The following is a 12,259-nucleotide window of genomic DNA, read 5'->3' as shown; positions in this document are numbered from 1 at the left end:
GGTGATTGATAAGTTCGTGGCCTAAGGTAGACGGAGTCAATTTTAGAAAACCTAGCACATTTATATTTCAACATAGTCCCCTCCTACATTTACATACTTAGTCCAGCGGTCATGGAGCATAACTCATCAGTTAACAACTCCTCAGGGAAGATTGATATGTTTTGTGGCCTAAGGTAGAAGGAGATGTTATTAACTTTAAACTTTCTGCATAATCACTCAAAGAGTTGAACTGCATGTACATGTAACGAGATCTGTATAACTCAGCTCCTTCTGCTTCAGGCCACAAACATATCAATCACCCCTGCTGTGGACACTTTCTGGAGGTCCAAGATCCCTATGCTCCATGATCGCTGGACTAAGTTTGTAAAGGTAGGAGGGGACTATGTTGAAAAATAAATGTGCTTGGTTTTCTAAAATTGACTCCTTCTACCTTGGGCCACGGACTTATCAGTCACCCCTCATACATGTATTTTGATAATAAATCTCCTTTGAAATTTGAACTTTTGGGCAAGGTGAATGGTGAATAGCAGATGGTGTCAAAAAGAGATCGATGGGGGGGGGGGGTAAGTGGGGGAAGCTTGTGTGTGCAGTGGATGACCCAGGGGAATAAGATGTGTTGTTCCTCCAAATTGTGAAGCTTGAAGTGAAATGAAGTGGGGTGATTGTAAAAAATCCAGACAAAGGATCTCAACTTGAACAGTTGTCAGTCCATATTTCCCCCCCCCCAATAAATACTGAGATCCTCCAGCCTTTCACCTGGCAAGGCGAGGTACAATGCAAATTCCACCGTCCACACTCACCTCTAACGTTTCGGGCTGCGTAAGCAGAACGGCAGCAACCATGGCTCCACCAGAAGCTCCAGCGTAGTTCTGCATCTTGGCAAGGAGTTTGTGCCCGTGTCTGTGTAGGGCAACTGCTGCACCCAGATGGTAAATGGCCATAAATCCACAGGCACTGAAAGTCAGGTGTAACATGGTCACTGTAGGAACAGAAGTCAAAGTCAAGGTAAATGTATTATCAAAGTACATATATGTTACCTGAGATTCATTTTTTGCATTTACAGGAAAATTAAAAAAATACAATTTATGAAAAACTGTACATAAACAAAGACTGACAACCAACCAATGGGCAAAGACAATTGAGGAAATGCAAAATACTGAGAACATGAGCTGTAGAGTCCTTGAAAGTGAGTCTACAGGTTGTGGAATCTGTTCAATGTTGGGGTGAGTGAAGAAGGAACCCGATGGTTGAAGGGTATTAACTTTCTGAACCTGGTGGTGTGGGACCTCAGCCTTCTCTACCTGCTTCCTGATCATGTGGTGAAAAGGAGGGGTGGCCAGGATGGTGAGGGTCCATGATGATGGATACTACTTTCTTGATGATGAATGTGCTGCGTAATGGTGCTCAAAAAGAGAAAAAAATAACAATTAATTGACATAGTGTCCTATAGTGTACCAGTTAACAAACAGATCAGGTAATCAATTTAGACAACCATCCTGCACAGCTTCTAACAGAAGATTCAGATTCTCATTTTATTTTTTTTAATCCAGAGGTACAGCACGATAACAGGCCCTTCCGGCCCAATGAGCCCCCAATGCCCAATTATCAAATCAAAGTCAAAACATTTATGATTGAAGTGTGTATGCAACGTACAACCCTGAGATTCGTCTTCCCTGCAGACAGCCATGGACGAAGGAAAATGATGAAACCTGCTCAAAGAAACAACATCAACCCCATCCCACTCACACATGCAAAAAGAAACAAATAGGACAAAACAGCAACAAAAAGAAAAATGAAATGAAAACACAATATAAAACACAAAATTTAAAGAGTACAGTGCAGGAATATTCAGTGTTTGTTATTCAGTGTCTACTCAGTGTTTGTTATCTCCAGGCTGCCCCGATTCAAAGTCACCCAAAACAGCAACAAAAAAAAACAAGCAACCAGAAACACATCACAGTGAACTCCAGAGTCCCATCCACAAACCTCACGATTAAATCCTGGCAAAGACCCAGATCTCCAGCACCATCCTCCTTCAAGGGAAGGAGAGAGAGACCTTTCGAATGCAGTCACCTTCCTCCGAGCGAGAGGCTGATAGATGGCACTAAACACCTGCTCCTCTTCCACACCCGCCTCAATGATTTCAGTCTTCCCCGGCGCTTTAACTGGCGAAATCAGTGAGAAATGCAGTCAATCATGGGCCGCACACTTCACTCAACACCTCACAGGATAGCCTTGGAGACAGCAAAGCTCCAGATCACTCAATTGGCCCAATAACAAACCACTAAGATGTAGATTACAAGCTCCAACAGTACCAGAATCACATTTGAAAGAAAAAAAGACGTAAGGAATGTGAAAGTAGTGTTGTGAATTGTCTGGAGGATGTCAACCCTTGTTCATGTTTTCGCTGATGCCGTCTTCCTCCGGATCTTCTACATGCCAATTAATCTACTAACACTAATGCCTTTGCAATGTGGGAGGAAACCGGAGCACTAGGGAGAAACAACGCAGTCATGGGGAGAATGTTCAAACTCACTGACAATGGCAGTAATAGCATTATGTTAACCACTACACTACCGTGTCGTCCTGTACGTGTGTTGCGGAATGTAATTATTTTACATGGCCTGAAAGCTGCACTGCACTTTAATAAGACATTATATTAAAGAAAAGCTTAGTTGCGTGACAACAAAGGCTATGTGCAGGGGAGCATTTCAGTTACTGGGTGGCGTGCACCCCTGCGGCTTAGAGGGAACAATGCTCCCCAGCACCACATGGTTTCCCTCTGGTGGTCTAGTTTCTTCCCACATTCCAGGAACACAGGTTAGTAGCTTAATTGGTCAATTGGTTTATTTGGGCAGTCCGGGCTCATTGGACCAGAAGGGCCTGTTACTGCGCTGTATCTCTGAACCTGAAAAGGAAAGGGAATCAAAAAATGGGAGGGCGTAACGTTCGGCTGAAAGGGGGTGTAGAATTTGGAGGGGATTTGAGGGCTAACTTCCTCACAGAGTGGGTAGTGCACATATTGAATGAGTTGCCAGTGGAAGTGGTTGAGGCAGGTACAAAAAACATATAAAGACATTAAGATGAACTTGAATAGCAAATGCATCAAGGTCTTTAGTCAAGTGCAGGCAAATGGGACCAGCTTAGATGGGAATCTTGCTCACTATTGATATTGGTTTATTATTGTCACACATACCAAGATACAGTGAAAAGCTTGTCTTGCATACTGTTCATAAAGTTCAAATCATTACACAGTACTTTGAGGTACATAAGGTAAAACAATAATGCAGAATAAAGCGTAAAAGCTACCCAAAAAGCACAGTATGGAAAACAATAAAAGATCATGAGGCACATTGTGAGGTCGAGTCCATCTTATCACATAAGAGGTTTATTCAACTGTCTGACAGCAGTGTCCTCGAGTCTGGTGGTACGTGCTTTCAGGCTTGTGTATCTTTTGCCCGACGGGAGAGGGGAGAATAGAGAATATCCAGGGTGGGTGCGTCTGCTTTACAATAGACCAAAGCCACAGAGGGGAGGTGCTGAGCTGTGCAGTTTCTTGTGGACAGTTGCCACAAATAAATAGAAATGCTTTCTATGGTGTATTGATAAAATAGACAAGTTAAGTAGAAAAACAACACACACAAAATGCTGGTGGAACACAGCAGGCCAGGCAGCATCTACAGGGAGAAGCGCTGTCGACGTTTCGGGCCGAGACCCTTCGTCAGGACTAACCGAAAGGAAATCGGTCCTGACGAAGGGTCTCGGCCCGAAACATTGACAGCATTTCTCCCTATAGATGCTGCCTAACCTGCTGAGTTCCACCAGAACTTTGTGTGTGTTGTTTGAATTTCCAGCATCTGCAGATTTCCTCTTGTTTTCTCAATACTCTTCCCTTTATTTTGCCGATTATCCCAAGAGTATAACCTCAGGTTACTGACCCTCCTGTCTGTGGGAATCTCTATTCATGACCCACCCCACCACCAACACCACTACATCCACATCAGTCTCTCCTCTCCACAGGTCCTCGGGTCCCTTTATCTCTTCCCTCCCTCAATGCACTGCCACCTTACACTTACACTCCACACCTCATACCTACACTGAGACAGTCACATTCCTAGTGTGTTTCCATATGCCCACTGCTACCTAGAAGAGTTCCTCCTGCCAAGAATCACTTTGTCGGTGCTCCGAAGATAAAATTATTGGTTATTTGGGGAAATAAATAAATATATATATATACTAAGGCTTTTATGAACTCCGTGGAGCATGTGGGGATCTTCCGATATCCAGGCATTCTTTCTTTCTTTCTTTTTCTTTCTATAGGGATATGTTGGGGGGAGGGGTTAAGGGGAGGGGGGAAGGGTTGATAATTTTTTTTCTTTCTTTCTGTAATCATTTGAAAACTCAATTAAAAATTTTTTTAAAAAAAGAATCACTTTGTCACTTTATCGTTTCCTGTCAGAGCCACCTCATGTACAGATACTCCTACACCTAGTGTCACTTTATATACAATCAGTTTATGTATACAAGCTAATCTCAAGTTTATACGACCGCTTGTACATTGTGTCCTATAGGATTGCTTTTATATTTATTATATTTTTATTGTTATTTTTGTCCTGCACTACAGAAATGGACTAATAATAATTTTGTTCTCCTTTACGTTGTTGTACTGGAGAAAGACAACAAACAATCTTGAATCATGAACGCTGTTGTGAAAATCTCTCTTAATCCCCTCAGCTCTCCAGATAGCAACACTGATGTTGCCAAACTGAAGTTGCTTACCCTTGAGTGGTAAGTGGAGCCTGCTGTTACTGAGGGGCCACGTCAATGTGAATTGTAATGCTGTGAGATGGGCACTTCAACTGGCATTCTTCATCCTTAACAAAAAAAGCACAGTATAAGAATGAATGGGACACAGAATGCCAATACGAAGTGAAAGTTCAAGAGTCATGAGGTAATGTTGCAGCTCTATAAAACTCTGGTTAGACCACACTTGGAATATTGTGTTCAGTTCTGTTCCCCTAAATAGAAGGTGGTTGGGGAAGCTTTAAAGGGGCTGCAGAGAAGATGCTATCTGGATTAGAGAGCATGTCTTATGAAGAGCAGTTCAGTGAGCTAAGGGTTGGCTCTTTGGAGCAAAGGAGGATGAGAGATAACTTGATAGAGGGGTACAGGGTGATAAGAGGCATATATCGAGGACAGCCAGAGATGTTTTCCCCAGACAAAAATGGCTAATAAGTGGGGGAATACAGAGAAAACACAGTACTGGCAGACAATAAGGTACAGGACCATTATGTAGTAGACTCTGAGGCCAAGACTCCATCTTACTACAAAAAGATGAAGTAAGATCTGTCTGCAAGCAGGATGATATATCTTTCAGGACCCAGCAATCACTGTACACAGTTCAACCTCTGCCACTGTTTGCAAGAAGTTTGTAGGTTTTCCTGGATGCTCCGGTTTTCTTCCACATTCAAAAGACGTACAGGTTAGGGAGTTGTGGGCAAGTTGAGCTGGTGCTGGAAGCATGGCGACACTTGCAGGCTACCCCCAACACAATCCTCGGATACTGACACAAACCTCACACTTGACTGCATGTTTTGATGTACATGCGAGAAATAAAGCTGATCTTTTTATCTCTCTTCTGCCTGATTGAAGGGGGAAGGAAGGGAGGCGTCTCTGTTTTACAGAGGGAGTAAGAAGTGCAGACCGAGTCTATTACGGGAAGGCTGGTATCTGTGACACGCTAAGCTGTGCCTGCAACTCTCTTGTGGTCTTACTGTTACAGTTACTGTACCAAGCCATTTGCTCTGGGTCAGAAATAAGACAAGCTAGGGAAAATGATTACCTTCTTTAAAAGGTTAACCAAATAACCTTGCAGTTTCATCGGCTTGATTACTGGTATTAGTTATTTATTATTACTTCTCATTTACTTTATTAAATGAACTTAAATTCCTGGTGATTTTACTTCAGTCTTTGGATCATTACCCCAGGCCTTTGGATAACTAGCCAGTAAATTAATTCAGACATATGCAAAATAGTTTAGAAACTAGATGGAATTGCAACTAATTATTTAGCTCAGATTAAGAGACTGAGAAAGACAAGATGTCTGGGTGTTCAGATCTCACTCCAATAACCAGAATGTGCTCTCTTCAAAGACCATAAAACATAGGAGTAGAATTAGGCCATTCAGTACATCGAATCTGCTCCAACATTTCATCATGGCTAATTTATTACCCGTCTCAGTCCCATTCTTCTACCTTCTCTCCATAACTTCTGACATTCTTACTAATCAAAAACCTATTAACCTCCACTTTAAATATCCCCAGTGACTTGGCCTCCACAGCTGAATGTGGCAATGAATTCCACTGATTCACTACCGTCTGGTTGAAGAAATTCATCCTCATAGCTGTTTTCCTTCTATTCTAAGGCTGCTCCTGGACTCCCCCACTGTAGGAAACATCCTCTCCACATCCACTCTATCTAGGTCTTTCAATATTCAAACTTTCAAAAGTTCATTTATTAACAGAGTATGCAACACTGAAATTCTTCTTCTTCAGATAGTCACAGACCAAAGAAAGGAAAGGAACAGCAGCACGATGATCAACCCCCAAATCCTTCCTCCCCACACAAAAAAACACAAGCACATTGACCCGCCCCCCCCCCCCAAATCCCCCTATTGTCCAAGTCCATATCCTGGGCACAGAAAGCCTGGCTGTGCTGAATATTCTCCAAGCCCAGCAGAAGGCCTTTCCCTCTGTAGCACAGTGATCTCACCAGCAATCAAAAGGCAATCTCCCCTCTCTGTAGCAGAGTGGTCCCAGCAGCGAGCAAAAGGCAGGCAGCCAGTGCTCACATTCTGCATTCATCTTGATGCTTCAATCTCCTTCATCACTAAATCAGCAAAGTGAAAGCTTTAATCAGCGAAATGGAGCTGAACATCGGCTTACGCCTCGCAGCCTTCTCGCCATGAGGTTCCCACGCGCTGTCCGTCTCCCAGAATCATCTCAGAGACTGCAGAGCACTGGAACACCCACACAATCTCCAAACTGCAAATCACAGGCTCCAACAGTTCCAGAATTACATTCAAGATGAACAAATGCAAAATACAAAAAAGTAGTGGAATTTATGGTTACATGATCAAGAAGATGCCAAAGAAGCATTGTACTGTAGGCACCATCCTGACCGGAAGGAAAACCTACTTAATAGATTTCAATGAGATCCTCCCCTCATTCTTCAAAGATCCAGTGAGTACAGGCTCAGAGCCATCAAATGCTCCTCATACATTAACACTTTCATTCTGGGAGATACAAAAGCCTGAAGACATACACGCAATGTTTCAGAACAGATTTCTGAATGGACAATGAACCCATGAACACTACCTTACTATTTTTGCACTACATATTTCTTATAGTAATTTACAGAATTTTTTATGTACTGCGTTGTACTATTTTACCAAAGCAATAAATTTCACAACATATGCCAGTGATATTAAAGCTAAATCTGATTCTGGACCCACAAGCTCAAAAAATCTAACCCAGTACTCCATTATAGAGTGTGGCATTTTCAAACATGATCTTTCAATGATACATTAACTGATTTTAAAAAAAATTAGTTAATAATGCATACACAATTCTGGGCTTTATTAATAGAGAATTCGAGTATAAATACAGGGAAATCATTCTTCAGAAACAACTTCTTTGCCTCTGCCATCAGATTTCTAAACAGTCCATGAACACTACTTCATTATTCATTTTGTGATTTATAGCAATGTTATGTCCCTGCACTGTATTGCTGCCACAAGATAACAAATTCCACATTGTATAAAACAGTGAAAATAAACCTGATTTTGAAACAAAGAACTGGAGGAACTCAGTGAGTCAGGCAGTATCTGCTGAGGGAAATGGACAGTTGACCTTTTGGGTCACGACTCTTCATTTGAACTGGAACTTACAGAAACCTATCAAATATTGAAAGGCCTAGACAGAGTTGACGTGGAGAGGATGCTTCCTACAGTGGGAGAGTCCAGGACCAGAGGGCACATCCTCAGAATATGAGGACATCTATTTAGAACAGAAATGAAAAGGAATTTCTTTAGCCAGAGGGCAGTGAATCTATGGAATCCATTGACACAGATGGCTATACAGGCCATACCATTGGGTATATTTAAAGAAGAGGTTGATAGTCTCTTGATTAGTCAGAAGATCAAAGGTGACAGGCAGAAAGCTGGAGAATGGGGTTGAGAGGAATAATAAATCAGCCATGATGGAACGTCAGAGAAAACTCGATGGGTCAAGTGGCCAAATTCTGCTCCAGTGTCTGATTGTCCATCTGCTCAAGGCCACAAGAAATTGCAGAGTCGTGAACGCAGCACAGTTCATCACACAAACCAGCCTTCCCTCCGTTGACTCGGTCTACACTGCATTGGAAACGCAGCCAATAATCAAGGACTCCTCCCATTCTGGTCATTCTGTCTCCTCTCCTCTACAGTCTGGCAGAGGATACAAAAGCTTGAGAACATGAACCACCAAACTCAATGACAGCTTCAGTCAGACTCCTGAACAGACATCCAATATGTTAAAGATGGATTCTTGTTCTCCCAAATCTGTTGTGTTTTATTTGTCTACTACACTGCACTTTATCTGTAACAGTCTGTACTCTGGTTTCTGTTGTACCACCTCAATGCACTTATGTATGGAATGATCTGTCTAGCAGATGTGCAGCAGAGAGCATCCTAACAAACGGCATTACTGCACGGTACGGTAACAATATTGCAGCAGGTAATCAAACTGCTCAACACATCACCACACCCGCCATCAAGGACACAAAAAGGTGTCGGAAAAGGGAACATAGCAGTGGGAGTCATTATAATGGCAGGTGTACAAGGCATTGGTGAGGCTATACTTTGTTTTAGCTCTAACTGTGCTGTTCTTGCAAAAAAATTGTCCTTAAACTATGTTTACTTGTGAATGCTGTTCGTGCTTGTGATGCTGCAGCAAGTTTTTCAGTACATCAGTGTGTACGTGTACTAGGGTATATGACAATAAACTCGACTTTGACTTCTGACTTGGATTACTGCCCACTGTTTTGGTTGCCTTGTTTTACGAAAGACATGGTTTAAACAGTGCAGAAAAGTCTTACAAGGATTAGAAGGCTAGAAGGGAGATTTTGGGCTGGCTACATCGTTATACCTTTAAATGTAGAGAAAGAAGGGTAAACATGGAAATATTTAAAATTATAAAAAGGGAAAAGGAAGCGAGAGTGAGGAAGGAGTGGGGGCGGGACAGAGAGACAGGGTTGGGGCAGAGGAAGATGGGAGAACGGGTGGGAAAGGGGGAAGGGGAGTGGGAAGAATGGGTGGAGGGGAAGAGGGCAGAGGGGATTGAGGCAAAGGAAGTGGGTGGGGAAGGGGAAAGGGTGGAGTAGAAGAAAGGAAAGGAGTATGGAAGAAAGGGAAGGGGTGGGGGTGAAAGGGAGAGGGAACCCAAACGCCAGTGCCGAGGAGAGGGCCCTACACCGGCCTAGTGGATCACACTCACACACTACGGCGCTGCCAGTTCACGAACACCCCCAAAGTCACGAAGCGCCCGAACACTTCGAGCAAGGACCCCGGTTACTTCCACCCACTCCGTCTGCAAGCATCGCCAGCGCCCCGGTTGCTAAGGGCCGCTCATAGCAACGGGGTTCGGCGGACCCCGCCAGGTGCTTCCGGACTACGGGAGCCGCGCCGTCCAGCTGGTGAATGCGATTGTCCCTCATCCTCGAAACAGAAGGAGGGGTGGGGGAACCTTCAGTGCATTTGAACAGTAATAAAATATTGTACTTGCAATTCTGTGGCGACACTTAGGGATGTCCCAAATTAATTTGGTCACAACGAAGCTTTTGCTTCCAATAATAATTCCTAAATTTACTGAGGGTTGCTTGAAGAAAGAACGATGGGATCTTCTGTGATTCAGACTGTTTTTAAGTGCTAGACACCTGATGAAGTTCAGCCTCAGGGTAAAATAAAGATTTAAACATCCTTAGTTTAGCTGAAACCCCTGCCAAAACACCTTATAGCAACAGAGTGCAATTAATGGGCATACAGGAAACATAGTAGATGAGGAGTGCACAGCAAGAAATGTGATCAGAATCAAAATCAGGTTTATTATCACTGACAGGTGATGTGAAATTTGTTAACTTAGCAGCAGCAGTTCAATGCAATACATAATCTAGCAGAAAGAGAAAAATAATAAAAATAAATAAAATAAAAAATAATAAATAAACAAGTAAATCAATTACGTATATTGAATAGATTTTTAAAACGTACAAAAAAATACTGTATATTTTAAAAAGTGAGGTAGTGTCCAAAGCTTCAATGTCTGTTTAGGAATCGGATGGCAGAGGGGAAGAGGCTGTTCCTAAATCACTGAGTGTGTGCCTTCAGGCTTCTGTACCTCCTACCTGATGGTAACAGTGAGAAAAGGGCATGCCCTGGGTGCTGGAGGTCCTTAATAATGGAAGCTGCCTTTCTGAGGCACTGCTCCCTGAAGATGTCCCGGGTACTTTGTAGGCTAGTACCCAAGATGGAGCTTGCTAGATTTACAACCTTCTGCAGCTTCTTTCGGTCCTGTGCAGTAGCCCCTCCATCCCAGACAGTGATCATGAAGCGCCCAGGCCATGTCCCCATTACTACCACGGGGGAACTGGTACAGGAGCCTGAAGACACACACTCGACATTTTAGGAACAGATTCTTCCCCTCCACCATCAGATTTCTGAAGCTACATCACTATTTTCCTCTCTTTTTGCAGGGTGGGGATACGTCTCCACAAAAGGAGATGTAGGGCACTCCTTCCCTCCGCTATCCCACAGGTCACCCTGGGCAAGGTGAGGTCCCTGCTGAACACCCCCAACCATTCAGGATCACGTGAGGCCCTGGGAGCAGGTGGTGGATGGTCGTACGAGCAGCTGGTGCACATCACAAGTCCTGGTTTGGAGACCACCGACACCAGACAGACAGTCTCTGAAGAGTATTGATAATGGCTGGGTCACCCATCTTGTTAAGACACGGCCCAAAAGAAGGCAATGCAATGGCAAACCACTCCTGTAGAAAAACTTGCTAGAAACAACCATGGTCACAGAAATACTGTGACCACTCACGTCATATGACACGGCACATAATGGTTATGACGATGATTTGTTTTTATACATTTCTTATTGTAACTGCTGGTAATTTTTAAGCATTGCACTGTACAAAGCAGCACACCGTGTGACATGCATCTGTGGTAATGTGGTAATCTCTTAATGTGAACAAAATAAAAGAGATGGTTGTTGACTTCAGGAGGGCACGGAGCGACCACTCCCCGCTGAACATCGACGGCTCCTCGGTAAAGATCATAAACAGCACCAAATTTCTTGATGTTCACCTGATGGAGAATCTCACCTGGTCCCTCAACACCAGCTCCATAGCAAAGAAAGCTCAGCAGCGTCTCTACTTTCTGCGAAGGCTGAGGAAAGTCCACCTCCCACCCCCCATCCTCATCACATTCTACAGGGGTTGTATTGAGAGCATCTGGAGCAGCTGAATCACTGCCTGGTTCGGAAATTGCACCATCTCAGATCGCGAGAACCTGCAGCAGTTAGTGAGGTCAGCTGAGAAGATCGTTGGAGTCTCTCTTCCTGCCATCACGGACATTTACACTACATGCTGCATCTGCAAAGGAAACAGCATTATGAAGGACCCCATGCACCCTTCATGCAAACTCTTCTCCCTCCTGCTGTCTGGGAAAAGGCTCCGAAGCATTTGGGCTCTCATGTCCAGACTATATAATAGTTTCTTCCCCCAAGCTATCAGACTCCTCAATACCCAAAGCCTGGACTGACACCTTGCCCTATTGTCCTGTTTATTATTTATTGTAATGCTTGCACTGTTTTTCTGCATTTTATGCAGTTCTGTGTAGGTCTGTAGTATAGTGTAGCTTTCTTGTGTAGCTTTTTTGTGTAGTTCAGTCTAGTTTTTGTACTGTGTTGTGTAACACCATGGTCCTGAAAAAGCGTTGTCTCATTTTTACTGTGTACTGTACCAGCAGTTATGGTCAAAATGACAATAAAAGTGACTTGACTTGACTAATAGAGCTGATTTTGACTCTGATGAAGAAATAATCTGTTTCCATTGCTGTTCACCAATTGATAAATATTCTCCCGCACAGAAGGGAGAGTGCCCGCGCTCTTTATCAGTCAGAATACGTATCAAATATCTGATTTTCTGCTGCTGCTGCTGCAAAA

General features: G+C 43.4%; 1 protein-coding gene across 8 annotated transcripts in view; it reads right to left on the bottom strand.

The window, feature by feature from the left end:
* Positions 1-9,726, bottom strand: part of pnpla4 (patatin-like phospholipase domain containing 4) — a 50,102-nt gene extending 40,376 nt beyond the window's left edge. For 4 of the 8 annotated variants that reach the window (XR_009511074.1, XR_009511075.1, XM_059963739.1 and 1 more), the window contains exons 1-2: positions 9,534-9,725; positions 801-979 (exon numbers count right to left, since the gene is read on the bottom strand). Coding sequence is in view for 6 of the 8 variants with exons in the window: in XM_059963739.1 (XP_059819722.1) it covers positions 801-974 (174 nt within the window). In the remaining 2 variants the exon portion in view is untranslated. Of the gene's footprint in view, positions 1-800; positions 980-1,986; positions 2,166-4,779; positions 4,875-9,533 lie in introns of all 8 variants that reach the window. The other 4 variants (XM_059963740.1, XM_059963742.1, XM_059963741.1 and 1 more) reach the window with 4 other exon arrangements.
* Between the last annotated feature and the right edge of the window lie 2,533 nt (positions 9,727-12,259).

Source organism: Hypanus sabinus, chromosome 3 (genome assembly GCF_030144855.1).
Source record: "Hypanus sabinus isolate sHypSab1 chromosome 3, sHypSab1.hap1, whole genome shotgun sequence".
NCBI classification, from domain to species: Eukaryota; Metazoa; Chordata; class Chondrichthyes; order Myliobatiformes; family Dasyatidae; genus Hypanus; species Hypanus sabinus.
This window is presented reverse-complemented; position numbering and strand designations above follow the sequence as displayed.